At 45.8% G+C, this 21,423-nt stretch overlaps 1 protein-coding gene across 3 annotated transcripts in view; it reads right to left on the reverse strand.

Moving 5' to 3' along the window:
* Positions 1-21,423, reverse strand: part of WDR25 (WD repeat domain 25) — a 141,359-nt gene that overhangs the window by 54,348 nt on the left and 65,588 nt on the right. For all 3 annotated transcript variants that reach the window (XM_079911761.1, XM_079911760.1, XM_079911762.1), the window contains one exon: positions 5,007-5,154. In XM_079911761.1, the coding sequence (XP_079767887.1) occupies positions 5,007-5,154 (148 nt within the window). The remainder of the gene's footprint in view (positions 1-5,006; positions 5,155-21,423) is intronic.

Raw genomic sequence — 21,423 nt, forward strand, 5'->3', positions numbered from 1 at the left:
CGCTCCAAGCCTCAGTTTCTGAGCCCATGAAATAGGGATGAAAACACTTCCCCCATAGGTTAGCGTGAAGACTAACTATGTAATAAGCAGAGAGCCTAACATCCACTTATTCATTCTGGCTTGATCCAGGCCAGGCAGGGTGCCAGGAACCAGGGCTACACGGCTCACAGTCTGGACCACAGGGAGCGCCCAGCCGATTTGTCACTCCCCTTTTCCTTGGAGCATTCCTGTGATGGAGGCCCCAGTCATGATGCAAAAACAAGGGAGACACCAGAAGACACTTCTTGGAAAAGAAAAGTCATGATCATTCATGGGTCCAGTTCCAGTCGGTCACTCGGGCCCACGCACCATGACCCCCACGGAAAGACACAGGGACCCCAGAGCAGAAGGAGCCAGGCAGGGGCGGGGGCAGCAGGGCGCGGGAAGCGGGGTCTGAGTGAAGAGGACGCCAGCTCAAGTGAAAGGCACGTGCCGACCCATCACGAGGAGGAAGCTGCTACCCCGCTCAGGCCATTTTGTCACGGAGCAGCGGAGGACGTAGGAGAGGCTGGGAGACCCTGAAAGGCGGTCTTCCTGCTGGTCTGCCCCCAGACCCACACGTGGGATCAAGAGCGACACCAGGAAGCTGGCTCGGGGGGACCTCTGGGGGCTTTTGGAACTGAGCCACCAAAGCTGCCCCGTTTGGGGACGTGGTCCAGCCACTGCGGCTCTCCGGATGCTCAGAGGAACACGGCTATGATTTCCTACCTTCTGAAGGGCCTTGTGGGGCAGGGGCGGGGAAGGGAAGGGCAGCCTTTGCTGAGTGCTTGCCGTGCAGCACTCTGGATACGTTATCCCAGCTGTTCCCCTCCATGACCTCAGCTGCTGGGCATTGCTACCCATCTCACAGATGCGGAAACGGAAGTAAAGGAAGCTTCCCCGAGGACGCCCGGCTTGGGTAGGTGGAAGAGCCGTGTCTCCACCCCATCCAAGTTCCTCCTACCACACGGGGCTGCCTCCAGCATCCGGGAGCTGGGACCGGGTGGCACGGCCTGGATGCCCCGGATGGGCTGGACACACGTCAGGAGAGCTGACTGGGCACAGGAAGGAGGACAGGGTGCCCTGCCCATCCAGGGCCCTGGAGGCTCCAGGGAAAGGACCATCTCCTTTGCAGCCAACAAATGCAAAGTTCAAGGCCTCGTGTGCCTCCCAGGCCTTAACAGCCAGGCTGGGGGCGATGGTCTAAGGGGTGGAATCTGCAAGAACCAGTACCACTTAGAACTGAACAAGCTCAAGCTCTTCGGGGGCTTTTGAGGAGACTGGCCGATGTGGTGTGCCGGACAGCTGACTCATAAAGCCGGCGGCACTCGGGGCCCTGGTGGAGTCGAAGACCAGCGCTCCCCGAGGCCGCCTCAGCCTGACGCACCAGAGACGTTTCCTTAGGAAGATTACAGACTGAAATGATAGCACCAGAAATAATTAACCTGTGAGCAGATTTTATTTAAGTGTTGATTCATGGTTGTTCTCTAAGCCAACAGCCCGTCAGAACTATAAATTAACGAGATAAAATGTTGCTGGCCCTCCATATTTCAGGCCGGGTATTGACGTTTTAGAATCCACAGATTTTTAACTGTATTGACTGAGGACACCAGGATAAATGGCCTTGGCGCCAAATTCCCATTAACGACAATGGGCACCGAGTGACTAATTCCCAGAGCGCTGCGGTGAGAACGCCCTGCGCTGCTTTCTCCTGGCGGGGAGTTCTAATTAGATTGAAATGGAACAGCCAAATCACCAAGGGCGGAAAGAGGCAAAGCAAGTGAAAAGGAAGATCAGACTCGGTGACAAGAAAGGACAGAAGTCAAACGAGGCCGAGAGCCACGGGGGCTGTATACAGCCCCCGCACGCCCTGGGCCAGGTGGGGTGCCGGAATGCGGCGTGGGCGTGCGTGCAGACCCCACTCCGGCGGCCCCTGATGAACCCACCCCCGCCTGGCAAGGGCCTCAGCTCTGCCTCACGTGCACGCACGCTGAGCAGCTGCTCCGAGCCAGGCCTGGCCACGTGACAGAGACACAAAGACCACCTGGATGGGCCCCATCCTCAAGGAGCTCCCACACTAGCCATGGAGATGGACACAGAAACCAAACCTCTCAGTGGCAGAGGCCCCACCCAGGGGTTGGCGGCCTTCCCCAAGGGCAAGGCCAGACCCCTGGACCCTACGCACCAAGCAACAAAGGACATCCAGCACGCTGACCATGGTAGCCCCAGCCCAGGTCCTGTACAAGTAGCTGCTGAAGGAATGAGAGGGGGCCTTCAATAGGCAAACCGGGTGGTGAGCCCATTCCCAGCAGAGGGGTGGGGGGCAAAAGTGCCCCCTCACCTCCCCGGGGGGACGGCAAAGCCCTGAGGGCCCGGCCATGCTTTCCCTGTCCCACCCAACACACCACAGCTAGAGGAGCAGCTGGGACCGGGCCAGACAATGTTCCCTCCAGCGAGTTCTACCACCAGCTGGGCAGGGCTGCCACATCCCCTCCTGAAGCTCCCCACCCAGCCTCGGGTCACCCCCAGCCCGCTACAGCCACCAGGGAGGCCTGCCCAGGGTGCACATGGAGCCATGATTCTCTCCTGCTCCAAACTCAGCAATGGCCCCTACTGCCACCTGCTGCGGCAGTGCCTAACGGGCCAGGTGAGAGGACTCTCTTCGAACGTCTGAAAATGTCAGAGCCCCCCCCCACTCACTCACTCACACACACACATACACACACACAATGGCAATGTCTGCTTAACATCTGTTGATTGAGAAGATAGATCATGACAAAGGGCCGCTAGGAATCCATTAATGTTATCAAATGAACTTGTATTTGATTAACACGACAGCATCACCAGCATGTGAGAAGCATCCCTTCTCCACTCTTGGGCAGGCAGTGCAGGTACCCATGGGTGCTCAGTGACACTGGACTGGGGAGCGGCATCTGGGGAATGCACACCCCACAGGCCAGGAAGCGCATGGAGCCCGAGCTCCCCTTCCTGCACCCACAAACTCACTTCCCCCAGCTCCCTGCACCCCACACTTCCACACACACCACGTGGTTCATGTTCCTGAACTCCGTCCTCATTCCATCTGCTGAGAACCCACTTCCCTCCCCCTCCCCAGCCCCACTCCATCCTGATTCGCTGTCCCCCAGTTCCTGCCTCAGCTTGGGTCCCACTTCCTCCAGGAAGCCTTCCTTGATCTCCCAGGCTAGATGTCCTTGCGGTTCCTATATCTCTCTCCATCACTGTACCCTGGGACTCTCTGCAATTCTGTCTCCCCCAGTGGATGTGAGCTCCTCCAGGGTGGATCCTGGGACTTATTCACCTCTGTGTCTCCAATACCGAGCACGGCTTATTGGACACACAGGTAACAAAGTATAACAGTCAGGCAGCTGGCTTCGGAGCCTGGCAGACCTGTGTGCATCCTGGTTCAGCCACTTCCTGGTTGTGCCCCGTGCCTGTGTGTGACGAGGGGATTCCGGTGGTGCCAGTCTCAAAGGGTGAATGGGCCCTCACCCCACATGTTAAGCTGCAGAGGAATGCCTTGCACACAGTCGGTGCTCAGTGACAGTACCTACTGCTGGCACCAGCGACCCAACTGTCACCGTCACCCAGGGCACCAAACCCCCTAAGCCTCGACTCCCTCTCAGAGGGGCTCACAGGAAGAGTGTGGTCTTTGTTGCCAAAAAGAACACCGTACACTCAGCACTGTGTAAAGGGCCCAGGGTTTGCAGCTGCACGGACGTGGCTCCAAACCCCCACCTGCCCTGCACCACTGGAGGCCCTGAGCCAGTCTCTCGGCCCTTGCAGCCTCAGTCTAGTCGCCTGTGAAATGGGGATAACAATGGCTGGCAGGATTGAAATGTGTGCAAAGCCTGTGGCACAGTACCAGCCGCCGACACAGCCAACAGCCTGGTCAACACCCCACTGACGGCACACGGGGCCCAGCCAAAGGAGCTGCATGGCCTCAAAAGGGTCGTCCCTCAGTGACCCAGCAAGAGAGGAGGACACTCCAGGTAGCAACAAACCCGCTGCATCCAAGCTGCGGGGCGGAGCTGGGTGGCTGGACCCCGGAGTGATCACCCACTGTTTGCCAGGCTCTGGGAGAGGCACGGACCCCAGGACCACCACAGCTGGGCCAGGCAGGCAGGGGCTGCCTGAGGGCTCGAGGGACGCCCCGGGCACTGGTGTGAACCCAGGCCTCCCCTCCTGGTGCTGGCAGCGATGCCCAGCAGAAAAGTGACCCAGGAGGAACCCAGGGAGGAAAAGGCAACGTGGGCGCTGAGGGCAGCCGGCCCGGGGGTCAGGGGCAAGGCTGGAACCCAGGTCTGCGCTCGCTGGCTCTGTTCTCGCCCGAAGCACAGACAGGCCCCCGCTCCAGGGCTGTGGCGGGATTCGTGCTCAACGTGCCGGCTGCATCGGAATGCCGGGGAATGGAAAGTTCCTCCCACTGACTCCTCTCTCCTCCTCGCGCTGCTTGTTGAGAGCCCCCTTAGGATTTAGCCAGCGCGAATCCATCTCGCCCAAATGCCTTTTCAGTGTGGGCATGAAAGCAGAGCTCATTTGCTGGCTTTCCGTACGAGCTGGAATCATTCCTTACAGCCTTTCAGCGACAGTGAATTGACAGGAATTCTAAACTGATTCCAACCAAAGGACGCTGTGATGAAGCTAAATCTATCTCAGTACAAATTGCATGTCAGAAGTTGATTAAAAAGCCACCTCTATCCAGCTCCACAGGTTGGGGCTGGGACAACCTTGGGACTCTGTCCTCCGGGCAGGTTGGCAGAGGTCCACTGTGAAGCCTACGGGCCAGTCTCGGTTTCAGGCAAACAGCCTGGAGACAGGCTTGCCGAGTATGAGTCTCCCCTCGTCCCGTCTGCCCCTGCCCTGAAACCGTCTGCAGCTGGCGGCTGCAGAATCCCCCTCCCAGAAACCTCCCCAGTGAGAAAGGCGCCAACTCGGAGGAGGGGGCGCCTCGGGGTAATGAAACACACCTGTTTCGAGGTCTGTTAGGTGCAGGGCGGAGTCGAAGCCACCACTGAGGATGCGCTGGCCACAGGGGGACCACCGGGCGGCCCGCACTGCCTCACTGTGCAGGGAGTAGGTCTGCAAGCAGCTTCCCGAGTCCACGGCGTTCCACACCTACGAGGCAAACACAGCGCCAGATGTCACAAGCGGGGGCCTGATCCTGGGGGCTCAGCTCAGCCCCTGTGCACGGGGAAAAGGCTCTCACAGTGGAACTAGATTCCCAATATTTTACCATCAAAGCAACATCTAGATGTTAAACTTCTCTTCGTGGAAATGTAATAAGGCCTTGGGACTGGCAAGTCGAGGGGGAGACTTTCACAAAATTTTTTCTGGGGGTTAAGGGAGCTCACAAGGAAACAGCATGTCCTGTGTTCTGCCGCTCACCTGCCCAGCCCTTCACACCTGATTCACACCTGCTCACCACCAAAAAGTTCCAGCCCAGCCTCACCTGCACCTCTGACATGTGTCCTCCGAGACAGGACTTTCTGAGACCTGTAGTGGATGCCGCACCAGGCCAGGCTACCTGCACGGGTCCTGCTTTAAGACTAAGATCCAAAATAGAGTCTGCCACACCTGTGTTTGCAACCAGGCAGAGCAGATCTCTGCCCGAGGGGCAAGCTGGCCTTTTTTCTGGGAGAGAAAGTACTGCCCCTCACTCCCCTCTGCTTTCCCTGGGGAGCGAGGCTTGTGGCAGAAAGCCCTATGTATACTTAATGACCTCTGAAATGTGTTTTTAGGCCCTCAAGTATAGAACTGTACATTCCAAGGGCCAGGACCACTTGTGCATGAAAGGGCTGCGTTCGGCTTCCCACCAGCTCTCCCAGGAAACTCTGCCGACCACCACACACCCCAGGGAAAGGCCGGCAGGCGAGGAGCCCAACCAGGCTGGCCCAGGGCCTGGCACGCGGAGGTGCTCAGCAGTGCTACTGTCCTCCCGTGGTGTCACTGCTGGCAGAAAGGGATGCTCTCACCTGCCATCCAAGGTGGGTCAGAGGACTGAACACAGAAGCAGGAAGGCACCCACAGGGCCTCCTGTGTGATGCTTCCAGCCTTGTGACTTGGCTGAAGCTTGGCCTCTTCAGGCCTCAGTCTCCTCGTCCATATAATGGGCATAAGAAGAGCCCCGTCCCAAGGGCAGTGGTGAGGAATGAGCGAGGGCTGGGCACACCGCACCGCAGCTGGAGCACAGCAGGAGCCACGGCGCCGGAGCCTGTGCTTCTTGAGGCAGGTAGTGCATGCGGTTCTTAACAGCAGGATTCCCTGACCCTCTCTTATTCCCTTGATAAGAGTAAACCCAAAGCGTGCCCACACAGATCCACAAACTGGATGTGAGAGATAAGCTCCCCTTTCAAGATGAGAAAGTTCACCCCGCCACATCCTGAAGGTTCTCAAAATGCATAGGATGAGAGCTCTGAACGCGTATTTCCCGGGCATACGGAAATGTCTAAGATTAAGAAAACAAGAGGTCAAGGGTAGCCTTGAAAGAATGCTAAGACAGCTCAGTTCCTTTCTTCCTAATTAGGGGTCAACAGCTGGGGTTTCAGACTGAAAAGCAAAAAGTAGCAACATTTACATTTAGAAATACGAACAGAGGTAACAGAGGAAAGAGCCAGAAGACTTCAAAGTGAAGTGAGAATTCATGGCAGAAACGCAGAGCACAGGGAACTGCTGTTTTCTCAAAACGATGTGCAAGTATGACTTGAAAGGAAAAAATAAAGTAAAATGAGTGAGCTAGATCTACAGGGTTAACTTGGCTAAACAGTGAAAAGATAATATTGAATACATAAGGCAACTGCATATATGCAGTACGATGCCATCTAAGTTTTAAAAACACATGGAACACCACCTCACACCCAGCAGAATGGCTTCTATCAAAAAAAAAAAAGAAGAAGATATGTGTTGGCAAGGAGGTGGAGAAATCAGAACCTTTGTACATTGTTAGTGGGAAGGCAAAATGGTCCAGCCACTAGAGAAAACAGCAGAGCAGAACTTCAAAACATTAAGCATAGACTTACAGTGTGATCCAGCAATTCCACGTGTGTGTAGGTGCTCAAAAAATTAAAACCAGGATCTCAAAGAGATATCTGTATCCCAATGTTCACAGCTGCACTAGCCACAACAGTGAAAATGTGGAAGCAACCCAAGTGTCCACTGATGGATAGATGGATAAACAAAATGTGATATATATATACATATATATATATATACACACACAATGGAATATTACTGTCTTAAGAAGAAATGAAATTCTGACACAACCCACCACATGGATAAACCTTGAAGACAACACGCTAAGTGACATAAGCCACTCACAAAAAGACAGAAAGTATAATTCCACATATGTGGGGTCCCTGGCGCAGTCAAAATCATAGACGTAGAAAGTAGAACGGTGGTTACCAGGGGCTGCGGGGAGGGGGAAATGGAGACTTGTTAATGGGGACAGAGTTTCAGTTTTGCAAGATGAAGAGTTCTGCAGGTGGATGGCGATGACGGCTGCACAACCCCGTGAATGAATGTACTCAATGCCGCTGAACCTACACTTAGAAATGGCTACGCTGGTAACCCTTACGTGTATTTCACCACAATTTTAAAAACACACATGAAGCAAAACTCTATCATGTTTCTTTGTGTACTTGTAGTCAGACTATAAAAAATATGCTTGGAGAGGGGAGAGGGAGAGGGGCAGGGTTGGGGGATGGGAGCTGTGAACACTACACTGTATTTCCCCTAAAGAGAGGCAAAGAGAGCGTGAGAGGGCTTCCCTGGTGGCACAGTGGTTGGGAGTCCGCCTGCCGATGCAGGGGACACGGGTTCGTGCCCCGGTCTGGGAGGATCCCACGTGCCGCGGAGTGGCTGGGCCCGTGAGCCATGGCCGCTGAGCCTGCGCGTCCGGAGCCTGTGCTCCGCAACGGGAGAGGCCACAGCAGTGAGAGGCCCGCGTACAGAAAAAAAAAAAAAAGAGAGAGAGCGTGAGAAAATGAATGTGCTCCAAAGCAAACATGCCCAAATGTCCCCATCTATTAAAGTCATTCATTTAATCATTCATTCAGCAAACACTTCCTGGGTACCTGCTATCAGCTAGGTGTTGGGAAAGGAGGAGAAGGAGGTGGTGGGGGACGAGGAGGGGGTGGCTCATAACCCTAATCAAAGACGGAGGAAAAAAGAGACCTTAAACCCTGTGGCACAAAGGCCGAAAGCAGCAACCAGAGAGGTCTGAGTTCCTGGCCACGGCCTCCTAAATCAGCCGCGGAGACATGTTTAAGGAAATCCATCAATCCGTAAATTATCCAGTAACTCCCCTCTGAAATGAAAAATGCATACTTGGCTCTCCTGGTTGATATATACACAACGATAGCATCAGAATCAATGCACCCCAGTCAGCCACTTCTCAAAGTAACCAGGGTGAGGGAGAGAAGAATCTTTGCTAATCGCTCTCCCTAATTGAATTTAATGTTTGCTGTCAGGTTTTAAAGATTAATTCCCAAACACCGCGCAGCCTGAAGTGTGTACCTTTTTTCAATTAAGTAATTAGAGAGCCCAATCTGCCTTCATGGAATTAAGGAGTTAAGTCTTCTGTCACATGTGCTAAGATGACTTGCTGTATTAACTGGAGACATTCTACGTGTCCAACAAAAGTCAGGTTTAGAAAGAACATGACAAGTGAAATGTGGTGCAGGTGCACGTTCACTGCAGTTTCCGTGTTCTGCTTACTGAGACATGGCCCCACCAGGAGTTCCTAACAGTCTCTCAAGACCTATAGCTTTAGCCACGGGTCACCTTCTCTCTGCCTACCTGCCTGGCTTTTGTTTTTTACTGGGTTGGCCAAAAGGTTTGTTCAGTTTTTCCCATAAGATGGCTCTAGTAGCGCTTAGTTGTCTTTAACTTCATTCAAAACGATTTTGTTAGATTGTATGTGACAGCTGTCATATCAGCATGCATTTATAAAAAAGACTTATCGACACATGCACCCCAATGTTCACTGCAGCACTATTTACAATAGCCAGGTCATGGAAGCAACCTAAATGCCCATTGACAGACGAATGGATAAAGAAGATGTGGCACAATGGAATATTATTCAGCCATAAAAAGGAATGAAATTGGGTCATTTGTAGAGACGTGGATGGACCTAGAGACTGTCATACAGAGTGAAGTAAGTCAGAAAGAGAAAAACAAATATCGTCTATTAACACATATATGTGGAATCTAGAAAAACGGTACAGATGAACCGGTCTGCAAGGCAGAAACAGAGACATAGACATAGAGAACAAATGTATGGACACCAAGAAGGGAAAGGCGGGGTGGGATGAACTGGGAGATTGGGATTGACATATATACACTAATATGTATACAACAGATAACTGATGAGAACCTGCTGTATAGCACAGGGAACTCTACTTCACTTCGCTGTACGGTAGAAACTAACACAACATTGTAAAACAGCTATACCCCGATAAAAATAAATACATCAAAATTGGTGAATTTTTGTGTTGCCATTTTAATACTGAAGACGGAAGAAAGAAAGCAACATTTTCGGCATACTATGCTTTATTATTTTAAGAAAGGTAAAAATGCAACTGAAACACTAAAAAAGATTTGTGCGGTGTATGGAGATGATTCTCTGACTGATTGAACATGTCAAAAGTGGTTTGCAAAGTTTCACGCTGGAGATTTCTCGCTGGACGATGCTCCATGGTCAGGTAGACCAGTGGAAGTTGATACCAATCAAATCGAGACATTAATTGAGAACCACTCAGGAGACAGCTGACATACTCAAAGTATCCAACTCATGCGTTGACAATCATTCGCAACAGCTTGGTTATGTTCATCACTTTAATGTTTGGGTTCCACATAAGTTAAGTGAAAATAACCTTCTTGACTGCATTTCCACATGTGATCCTCTACTTAAACATAACGAAAATGTTCCGTTTTTAAAACAAATTGTGATGGGCGATGAAAAGTGGATACTGTACAATGATGTGGAACAGAAGAGATCGTGGGGCAAGTGAAATGAATCACCACCAACCACACCAAAGGCCAGTCTTCATCCAAAGAAGGCGATGTTGTGTATATGGTGGGGTTAGAAAGGAGCCCTCTATTACGAGCTCCTTCCAGAAAACCAAACGATTAATTCCAACAAGTGCTGCTCCCAGTTAGACCAACTGAAAGCAGCACTTGACGAAAAGCATCCAGAATTAGTCAACAGAAAACGCATAATCTTCCATTAGGATAACGCAAGACCGCATGTTTTTTGATGACCAGGCAAAAACTGTTACCGCTTGGCTGGGAAGTTCTGATTCATCCGCCTTACTCACCAGATATTGCATCTTTGGATTTCCATTTATTTCAGTCTTTACAAAATTCTCTTAAGGGAAAAAATTTCAATTCCCTAGAAGACTGTAAAAGGCACCTGGAACAGTTCTTTGCTCAAAAAGATAAAAAGTTTTGGGAAGATGGAATTATGAAGTTGCCTAAAAAAATGGTAGAAGGTAGTGGAACGAAAGGGTGAATATGTTGCTCAATAAAGTTCTTGGTGAAAATGAAAAATGTGTCTTTTATTTTTCCTTAAAAACCGAAGGCACTTTTTGGCCAACCCAATATTATAAAACAAATACAATCTCTGTAAAAAATACTCAAATTATACAAAAGTGCAAAAAGTAAAACCCCATAGGAACCAACAACAGGATGGCTGTTTCTCTGACTACATTGTAAATAAGTGTTCTGCAAAAAATTTTTCAAAACAAACAAACAAAACAGAAAAACACAAAGAAGAAAATAAGAGGCGGCTATCATCCCACTACCTGGAGATAATAGCTGTCAGACTTCTGGGTGAATCTTTGCCTCCCGTTTGGCCCTGTCCTGCCAGCTCCTGCCTCACAGACCCTCCTAGTTCAGTCCCAGCTCATGGACTCCTGTTTATCCTCGACAGTCTCTGCTGTCCCAGGATATCATTCTAGAGACCGCTGTCAGGCTTGCACAGCTTAGCACAAGCCGGTGCAGCCAGTGCCCAAGCCTTCCTCAGGCCATTTACCTGCAAAAGTTTTGGGAATCCTTCAGGATGTGTGTGTATTGAAGGGCTGGAATTGCGTTGAATCCACAGACCAATTTGGGGAGATGTCCTAACAATATTGAGTCTTCTGATGCATGAACAGGATATATCTCTCTTTTTATCAATATTTAGGTCTTTAATTTCTCTAAGCAATGGTTTATAGTTTTTTGATGAAAAAATCTTGCACAACTTTTGTCAAATGTATCCCTATTTTTTTCATGTTGTGATGATATTGTAAATAGTATTTAAAATTTTTAAATTTCAGGTTCTTTTCTAATGTAGAAATACAATTAATTTTCTATATTGACCTTGAATTCGGCAAACTTGCTAAACTATTAGTTCTAAAGGGTTTTTTTTTTGGTAGATTCAGAAGAGTTTTCTACATAGACAATCACATATGTGAACAAAAACAAGTTCACTTCCTCCTTTCCAATCCAGATACCTTTTATTTCTTTTTCTTGCCTTATTGCACAGGCTATAATCCCCAGAACAATGCTGAATAGACACGGTGTGAGTGAACACCCCTGCCTTGTTCCTGACCTCATGGGGAAAGCAGTCAGTCTTTTACACAGTTAAGTAAGATGCTAGAGGTTATGTTTTCATAAATGCTCCTTAACAGTTTGAGAAAATTATCTTCTATTTCCAGTTTGCTGAAAGTTTTTATCAGGAATGAAAGCTGGATATTGTCAAAAGCTCTTTCTATATCTCTTGAGATGATCATCATATGGTTCTTCTTTTATAGTTCATCAATAGGCTGTATTATATTAATTGATTTTCAAATATTAAGCTAAACTTGAATTCCTGGGACAGATCCTACTTAGTCATGACATATAAATAAATAAATAAATAAATAAATAAATAAATGTTGGATTGATTTGTTAAATCTTATTTCTTCTCTTGGTTTGGTACCACAGTAATGGTGGCCTCACAGAACAAGTTGGGAAGTGCTTCCTCCTCTTTGATTTTCTGGAGGAGTTTGAAAAGAATTGTGTATTAATTTTCTAGGGCTGCCATAACAAAATACCACAAACTGGCTGGTTTAAACACTAGATATGTATTGTCTCGTGGTTCTGGAAGTCAAAAGTCAGAAATCAAGGCAGGATTGGTTCCTTCTGAGGGCTGTGAGGGAAGGATCTGTTCCAGACCTCTCTTCTTGACTTGTAGATGGCTGTCTTCACGCTCACATGGTGTTCTCCTTCTATGCCTGTCTGTCTTCATATATCCCCTTTTTATGAAAACATAGGGACTTCCCTGGTGGTGCAGTGGTTAAGAATCCACCTGTCAATGCAGGGGACACGGGTTCAAGCCTGGTCCGGGAAGATCCCGCATGCCAGAGAGCAGCTAAGCCCATGCGTCACAACTGCTGAGCATGCATTATAGAGCCCAAGAGCCACAACTACTGAAGCCCGCATACCTGGAGCTTGTGCTCTGCAAGAGGAGAAGCCACTGCAATGAGAAGCCTGCTCACCACAACGAAGAGTGGTGAGCAGTCTTCTGCTCACCTGCTCACCACAACTAGAGAAAACCCACACACAGCAACGAAGACCCAACGCAGCCAAAAATAAATAAATAAATAAATAAATTTTAAAAAAAGAAAAGAAAATGAAAGTCATACTGGATTAGGGTCCATCCTAAAGACTTCATTTTAACTTGAATATCTCTATAAAGATCCCATCTCCAGGGCTTCCCTAGTGGCACAGTGGTTGAGAGTCCGCCTGCCGATGCAGGGGACACGGGTTCGTGCCCCGGTCCGGGAAGATCCCACGTGCCGCAGAGCAGCTGGGCCTGTGAGCCATGGCCGCTGACCCTGTGCGTCTGGAGCCTGTGCTGCGCAGCGGGAGAGGCCGCAGAGGTGAGAGGCCCGCGTACCGCAAAAAAAAAAAAAAAAAAGATCCCATCTCCAAATAAAGACATATTCTGAGGCACTGGGGGTTAGGACTTAGAAATACAAATTTTGAGAGAGACACGATTCAACCAATAACAAATTGGTCCTATTTCTTACTTAAATGTTCAGTAAAATTCACTAGTGAAGTTTTGGGGCATGGAGTTTTCTTTATGGGAAGGCTTTTAACTATGAATTCAATTTCTTTAATAGAGACAAGGCTTTGGAGTTATCTAATTTTGTCAGTGAGCTTTTATTGCTTGAGTCTCTCAAGGGATTTATCCAGGTCATCTAAGTTGTAGAATTCATTGACAGAAAGTTGATCATAATATTACCTTAGCACTCTCTTAATATCTTTAGAATTTGTAATTAAGTCACTTCTCTTATTCCTCATATTGGTAACTTGTATGTTTTCTCTTTATTCCTGATGAGTGGCTAAAGGTTTATCACTTTCACTGATCTCAAAGAACCAGCTTTTGGCACCACTGACTTTTCTCTACTGTTTATGTTTTCTCTTTCAATTATTTCTGCTTTTTCTTTATCTCCTCTCTTTTGCTTACTTTGGGTTGTATTTGCTTTTCTTTCTTTTGTATGTAAAGTGGAAGCTAAGATCATTGATTTGAAATTTTCTTCTTTAATATAGGCATTAATGCTATAAATTACCATCTGAGAACTACTCTAGCTATATTCCACAAAATTTTATATGTTGTGTTTTCATTTGCATTTGGTTCAAAATACTTTCTAATATCCCTATCAGTTTCTCCCTGAACCCAGAGGTTAATTACAAGTGTGCTGTCTAGTTTCCAAATATTTGGGATATCTGTCATTGATTTTTAATTTAATCTTATCACCATTAGAGAATATACTTTGAATAATTTCAATCCTTTTAAATTTACTGAGCCTTGTTTTATGGCCTAGAATATGGTCTATCTTGGTAAACATTCCATGTACACTTGAAAAGAATGTGTGTTCTGCTGTTGTTACATGGATTGTTCTATCAATGCCAATTAGGCCAAGTTGGTGATAGTGTTGTTCAAGTCTTCCACACCTTTACTGATTTTCTGTCTACTTGATCTATTGATTATCGAAAAAATGGTGTTGAAAGCTCCAACTATAATTGTATATATGATTATTTCTCCATGCAGTTCTATCAGCTTTGCCTCATGTGTTTTAAAGCTCTCTTATTAGATGTATACATATTTATGCCCTTAATGTTTATGTGCCCGAAGTTAAGTATCTAGTGTTATGTCCTTTGATGAATTGACCCCTTTCTCATTATAAGATGTCTCTCCTTATCCCTGCTAATATTCTTTGCTCTGAAATCTACTTTGTCTAATATTAATATGGCCACTCTTTTTTTTAATTACTATTAGTATGGTATATCTTCTTCCATCCTTTTACATTTAACCTTTGGTGTCTTTTCATTTAAGGTTTCTTGCGGGTATTGTATAATTGGGTCTTGCCTTTTTATCCAACCTAACAAACTTTGTCTTTTTTTTTTTTAATTTATTTATTTTGGCTGTGTTGGGTTTTCGTTGCTGCACACAGGCTTTTCTCTAGTTGTGGCGAGGAGGGGCTACTCTTCGTTGCAGTGCACAGGCTTCTCGTTGCGGTTGCTTCTCTTGTTGCGGAGCATGGGCTCTAGGCACGTGGGCTTCAGTAGTTGTGGCGTGCAGGCTTCAGTAGTTGTGGCTCGTGGGCTTTAGAGAGCAGGTTCAGTAGTTGTGGCACAGGCTTCCCAGACCAGCGATCAAACCCATGTCCCCTGCATTGGCAGGTGGATTCTTAACCACTGCACCACCAGGGAAGTCCCCAAACTTTGTCTTTTAAATGGGTATTTAGGCCATTTTATCCACTACTGATATGGTTTGGGCTTAAATTTGCTATTTGTTTTCCATTTATCTCGATTGTTCCCTCTTTCCTAATTTTTTTTTGGCCTTCTTTTGGATTGAGTAACTTTTGTTACTTCATTTTATCTTTTGTTAAGAGTATCTTTTGTTACTTCATTTTATCTCCATTGTTAGATTACTAACCGTAAATCTTGGTTTTGTTTTATTACTATTTGCTTTAAGACTTACAGCATACATTTGTAATTTATCACAGTCTACCTTCAAGTAATATTAGCACTTGCCTTAAGAATCATAACAATCATAATAACAATATACACCATTCCTCCTATCTCAGCTTTTATGCATGTTATCATATATTTTATACCTACATATGTTATAAACTCCACAAAACATTGTTATTATTTTTACTTTAAACATAAATCATCATTTAAAGTGATTTTTTAATAAAAAGAAAAATATTTACATTTACCCACATATTCACCATTTCTGGTGCTCATCATTCCTCTGTGAAGATGTAATTTCTATCTGGCATCACCTTCTTTCTGTTTCAAGAACTTTAACATTTCCTTTAGTGCAGGTCTGCTGGAAATGAATTGCTTCAACTTTTAAATGTCTGAAACAGTATTTTGCCTTTGTTTTAAAAAGATGTTTTGCTGGGTTTTGAATTTTGGGTTAACAGTGGTCTGTTTGTTTTCTCTTGGTACTTTAAGTATGCTATTCCACTGGTATCATTTCCAATAAGAGGTCTGTTGCCATTCTTATCTTTGTTCCTCTGTATGTAACTTGTCTTTTTCTCCCTCTCTGGCTGCATTTAAGATTTTTATCTTTATCATTGATTATAAGAAATTCCATTATGATGTACCTTGGTAAACTTTTTCCTCATATTTCTTGTGCTTGGGGTTCATTGAGGTTCTTGGATATATGGGTTTCTAATTTTCATCAAATTTGGAAAACTTTCAGCCATTCTTTCTTTTATTTAAAATTGTTTTCTTTCTATTTATTTATTTATTTTTAATTTTTGTCTGTGATGGGTCTTCGTTGCTCCATGCAGGCTTTCTCTAGTTGCTGTGAGCAGAGGCTACTCTTTGTTGCAGTATGTGGGCTTCTCATTGCAGTGGCTTCTCTTGTTGTGGAGCACGGACTCTAGGCGTGCAGGCTCAGTAGTTGTGGCTTGTGGGCTCTAGAGCACAGGCTCAGTAGTTGTGGTGCACAGGCTAAGTTGCTCCATGGCATGTGGGATCTTCCCGGAACAGGGCTTGAACCCGTGTCCCCTGCATTGGCAGGTGGATTCTTAACCACTGTGCCACCAGGGAAGCCCTCAGCCTTTATTTCTTTAAATAATTTTTTCTGTTCTCTCTTCCTCTGAAGACTCCAATTTCATGTATATTGGGTAAGCTTGAAGTTATCTCACAGTTCACTGGTGCTCTGTTTTTTTTTTTTCCCAAGCTTTTTACTCTCTGTGCTGCATTTTAGATAGTTTCTATAACTATGTCTTCAAATTTGCTAACCTTTTCTTTTACAGTTTATGATCTGCAATTAATTCCATCTAGTGTAGTTTTCATCCAAAACATTTTTTTTTCACCTCTAGAGTTCGATTTGGACCTTTCTTCTGTCTTCCATGTCTCTCCTTATTCTGTTCATACTTTTCTCCACCTCTTTGTATATATAAGGCATATTTATAACAGCTGGTATAACGTTATTTACTAATTGTATCATCTTGCCATTTCTAGGTATGTTTCTATTTATTGATTTTTCTTCTCATCATGGTTCAGATTTTTCTTCTTCTTTCACATGCCTTTGTAATCTTTGTTTGGAAGCAAGACACAGTGAATTTTACTTTAGTGGATTTTTTTTTTATTTTTGTATTCCTATAATAGTCTTGAGGTTTGTTCTGGGACACAATTAAATTACTTGGAAACAGTTCACTTCTCGCCAGGATAGTCTCTAAGCTTTGATAGGAGGAAAAAGAGCAGCATTTATCTAGGGTTGTTTTACTCCATTCCTGAGGCAATACCCTTGTGAATTACAAGGATTTCCCACTCTGGCTTATGGGAATATGACGTATTCTTGGTCCTGTGAGCTCTGGGGATTGTTCATCCTGTTCCTTTCAAGTGGCTCTTTCCCCACCTTGGGGAGTTTCCTCCTACACGTGTGCTGATCAGTATTTCACTGAAGACTTTGAGGGAACCTCCTGTAGGCTCTGGAGCTCTCTCTCTCTCTGGGCAGCTCTCTAGTCTCTGGTTCTCTATTCTGAGAACCAGAACTCTAGAGAGAACTCTGAGAACTCTAGCTGCCTTGCCCTTCCTGGATTCCAGCTCTGTCTCCTCAACTCAGGAAGATCACTGGGACCCATCTGGGTTTCTTCTCCCTGTGCTATAGTCCAGAAACTCTCATCGGGCTGTAAGCTGCAACAATCTCAGGGCTCATCCCATTTTGTTTCCCCTCTCTCAGGGATCACTGTCTACACTACCTGGTGTTCAGTGCCTGAAAACCACTGTTCCTTATATTTTACCTGTTTCTTTTAATTATTTAAGATTGAAGCATAAATCTGGTCCCTATTACTCCATCTTAGCCGAAAGCATAAATCCCCATAAGTTATTTAGAAGTATGTGATTTAACCGTCAAATGTTTATGGAGTTTTTCTTACTTTTCAGTATCTTATTATTATTTATTATTAATTTAATTCCACTGTGATCAAAGACTTGGCTTTCTATTGTTTAAACCCTCTTTTAATATTCATTTATTTACATTTATTTAGGCTGTGCCGGATCTTAGTTGTGGCACACAGGATTTTCACTGCAGCATGTTTTAGTTGCAGCATGCATGTGGGATCTAGTTCCCCGACCAGGGATTGAACCCGGGTCCCCTGCATTTGGAGCATGGATTCTTACCCACTGGACCACCAGGGAAGTCTCTAAGCTTTTTTAAATGTATTGATATTTGCTTTATGTCCTAGCACGTGGCCTACCTTAGAGAAGTACTATTTGAATTTGAAAAGCATCTGTACCCAGCATTGTTACGTATAGTGTTCCATAAATGTCAGTTTAGTTAAGGTAGTTGATAATGTTATGCAGATCTTCCATCTTTATTGATGTGTCTAGTTGTTCTATCAACTACTTAGAGAAGAGTGTTAATATCTCCAATTATGACTATGGATTTGTTTATTCTCCCTTTAATTCTATGAAAACTTTTTCATGTATTTTGAAGCTCTGTTTTTAGGTACACAGATTGTTACGTCTTCCTGATGAATTAATCATTTTATCACTATGAAAAGTCCCTCTTATCTCTGGTAATACCCTTTGTCTTGAAGTCTATTTTATTGGTTAGTATTATAATACTTCCAGTCTTCTTATGCTTACTATTTGGATGATATCCCTTTATTCCACCTATTTACTTTTAGCTTATTTGTTTCTTTTTTACTTGAAGTGCACCTCTTGTCAACAGCATATAATTTAGTCTTGCTTTTGTATCCATTCTGACAATCTCTTTTTTTTTTTTTTTTTTGTGGCCTCTCCCGTTGCAGAGCACAGGCTCCGGACGCGCAGGCTTAGCGGCCATGGCTCACGGGCCCAGTCGCTCCGCGGCATGTGGGATCTTCCCGGACCAGGGCACAAACCCGTGTCCCCTGCATCGGCAGGCGGACTCTCAACCACTGCGCCACCAGGGAAGCCCTGACAATCTCTTTTGATTGTAGTGTTTAGTCCATGTACATTTAATGTAATTGTTGATATGAGCAGATTTACATCTACCATTTTGCTATTAGTTTTCTGTTTTACCTCTGTTTTATTCCTCCTTTCCCCCTTTACTGCCTTCTTTTGAAATACCTGTTTTTAGAATTCCATTTTATCTATTGGCTTCTTAGCTATGCCTCTTAACCTTTTTAAAGTGGTTGCTCTAGGGATTATAATATACATGCTTAATATTTTATTTTTTTCATCTTTATTGGAGTATAATTGCTTTACAATGTTGTGTTAGTTTCTGCTGTATAACAAAGTGAATCAGCTATATGTATACATATATCCCCATATCCCCTCCCTCTTGAGCCTCCCTCCCACCCTCCCTATCCCACCACTCTAGGTCATTGCAAAGCACCGAGCTGACCTCCCTGTGCTATGCAGCTGCTTCCCACTACCTATTTTACATTTGGTAGTGTATATATGTCAATGCTACTCTCTCACTTCATCCCAGCTTCCTGTGCCCCCCGTGTCCTCAAGTCCATTCTCTACGTCTGAGTCTTTATTCCTACCCTGTGACTAGGCTCTTCAGTACCATTTTTTTAGATTTCATATATGTGCGTTAGCATACAGTATTTGTTTTTCTCTTTCTGACTTACTTCACTCTGTATGATAGACTCTAGGTCCATCCACCTCACTACAAATAACTCAATTTCATTCTTTCTACGGCTGAGTAACATTCCATTGTATATATGTCATGCTTAATATTTTAAAGCCTTCTTATAGTAAATTGTACCAGTTTACATAAAATATAAGAAGCTTGCAACCATAAATGTCTTCTCCAACCCCCATTCTTTACACTATAGTTGTCATATGTATTCCACCCATATATGTTATAAACCCCACAATGCAATGTGAAAACGTTTGCTTTAAATAGTCATATGTATTCTTTTAATTTAAGAGGAAAAAATAGTCTTTTATATCTTCCCACATATTTGCCATTGACAGCCACTTCAATCCTTCCTCAAGATATGAGTTCCTATCTGGTATCATATTCCTCCATCCTAAAGAACTTCCTTTAACATTTCTGTAGTGCACATCTGCTTCCAATGAATTCTCACTTACTTCTCATTCATCTGAAAATGTCTTTATTTCACCCTCATTCTTAAAGGATACAGAATCATGAGTTGAGAATTTTTATTTCTCTATCAGCACTTTAAAGATGCCATTCCAGGGGCTTCCCTGGTGGCACAGTGGTTGAGAGTCCGCCTGCCGATGCGGGAGACACGGGTTCGTGCCCCGGTCTGGGAAGATCCCACATGCCGCGGAGCGGCTGGGCCCGTGAGCCATGGCCGCTGAGTCTGCGCGTCCAGAGCCTGTGCTCTGCAACGGGAGAGGCCACAGCAGTGAGAGGCCCGTGTACCGCAAAAAAAAAAATGTTTTCTATACCAAATGATGCAAGTTCCCTCAAAGTAAAGGTTGAGGAGAAACTTGATCAGAATCTGTAAGTACATGAGCATTTTCATTAGACAGAGAATTCCAAGAAATTATTCTCTCGTTCAATAAGGTCAGAACAAAGGGAAGGAGTTTTAAATGCCAGTAGAAGATGTAAAGGAGCAAAAAAGAGTTTTCTTTGCGTAAAAAGGATTAAGAGCAAGATGTCTGCAGAGGTTGCTGAAGAATGTGTGGAGAGTGGAGGCGGGGGTTCTAGAGGTCATCACTCCACCCTCCTTGTGGAGTGGGGAGGAGCCCTCGGCGGCCTGCAGGGCCCCCAGCAGGTGGTGCAGCCTGTCCAGCAGTGGGGATTGCCCGACTCCAGGAGGAGCTGGAGACCCTTCTGAGAGCACTGCAACCTTGGACATTATTCTGAGACAAAATACCACCTCACCTCATACCTCCAGGTAACAGTAATCACGCACTCAACCGTACTACACAGAAGCGTGTTTTAAGCACTTCACAAGAATTAACTCAATCCTTACCGCACAGAAGGAGATGGGTATTATTATAAACATCATTTGACAGTTGAGATAACTGAAGCACAGAGAGGTTATCTGCCCCAGGTCACATGGTGAGGGGTGGAGCAGAGAATCAGATAGAGGCAGACTGGCTGGAAAGCCTTCAGGCTTAACCATCAATGCTCACCCACCTCCCACCTGCAGTGTGCTCTGCGGTCCCATACACGGCTCTGGACTAATACAACAAAAAGTCAGACGGAGCCCTCTTCCCACTGACAGCCCTTTAGGGACGGATGAATAGACAAATGGACAGATGAACAGATGTATGGACGAATGGACAGAGGAACCAAAGGATGGCTATCCTAGTTTTGAGTCCTCTATAGCTTGGACAAGCAGACCTCCCTTCTGAAATGCTACCCAATTTGTTTATTATTAAGCTGTGGAACAGAAGAATGCTAAGTATCGTGCCCTTTGGTCATGAGAAACCTCTACCACCCTAGAAGTAAATCGTTGATTCTTTAGGTTGGGTGCTATTTTTGAACAAGCCACGGCCATCTAGTTGGACACTATCGCATGGTAGACACCACCACCACCACCCTGCCATGTTCGCAAGAACAGCCTGAGATTCTCTGGCACCAGGAGAACCTGGGGTTCCAGCTCTTCTGCAAAATAAGGATGAGATAGAATCGTCAAGATTCTAAAGACCTGGGCCCCATGAGTGTCAGGTGCCTTTGCAAATTAAGATACACTTGGTCTCCGGCCTCAATATACACAGATCCTATGAGTCTAAGAACTCAAAAAAGAATGAATGGTTTTGGTGACTGAATGCTGGCTCCCAGCAGCACACCTGTCTTTTAGTCCTGCAGTGCCATGGATTCTACTGCTTGCCTGGTGTCCATGCGCCCACCTTCCTTGGAGAACCACGCATGCCCCACTCGGCTAGTGTGTTGCACGAGGCACTGGCTCAAAGCTTCTA

The sequence above is a fragment of the Stenella coeruleoalba genome, assembly GCF_951394435.1.
Source record: "Stenella coeruleoalba genome assembly, chromosome: 2".
Classification (NCBI taxonomy): Eukaryota; Metazoa; Chordata; class Mammalia; order Artiodactyla; family Delphinidae; genus Stenella; species Stenella coeruleoalba.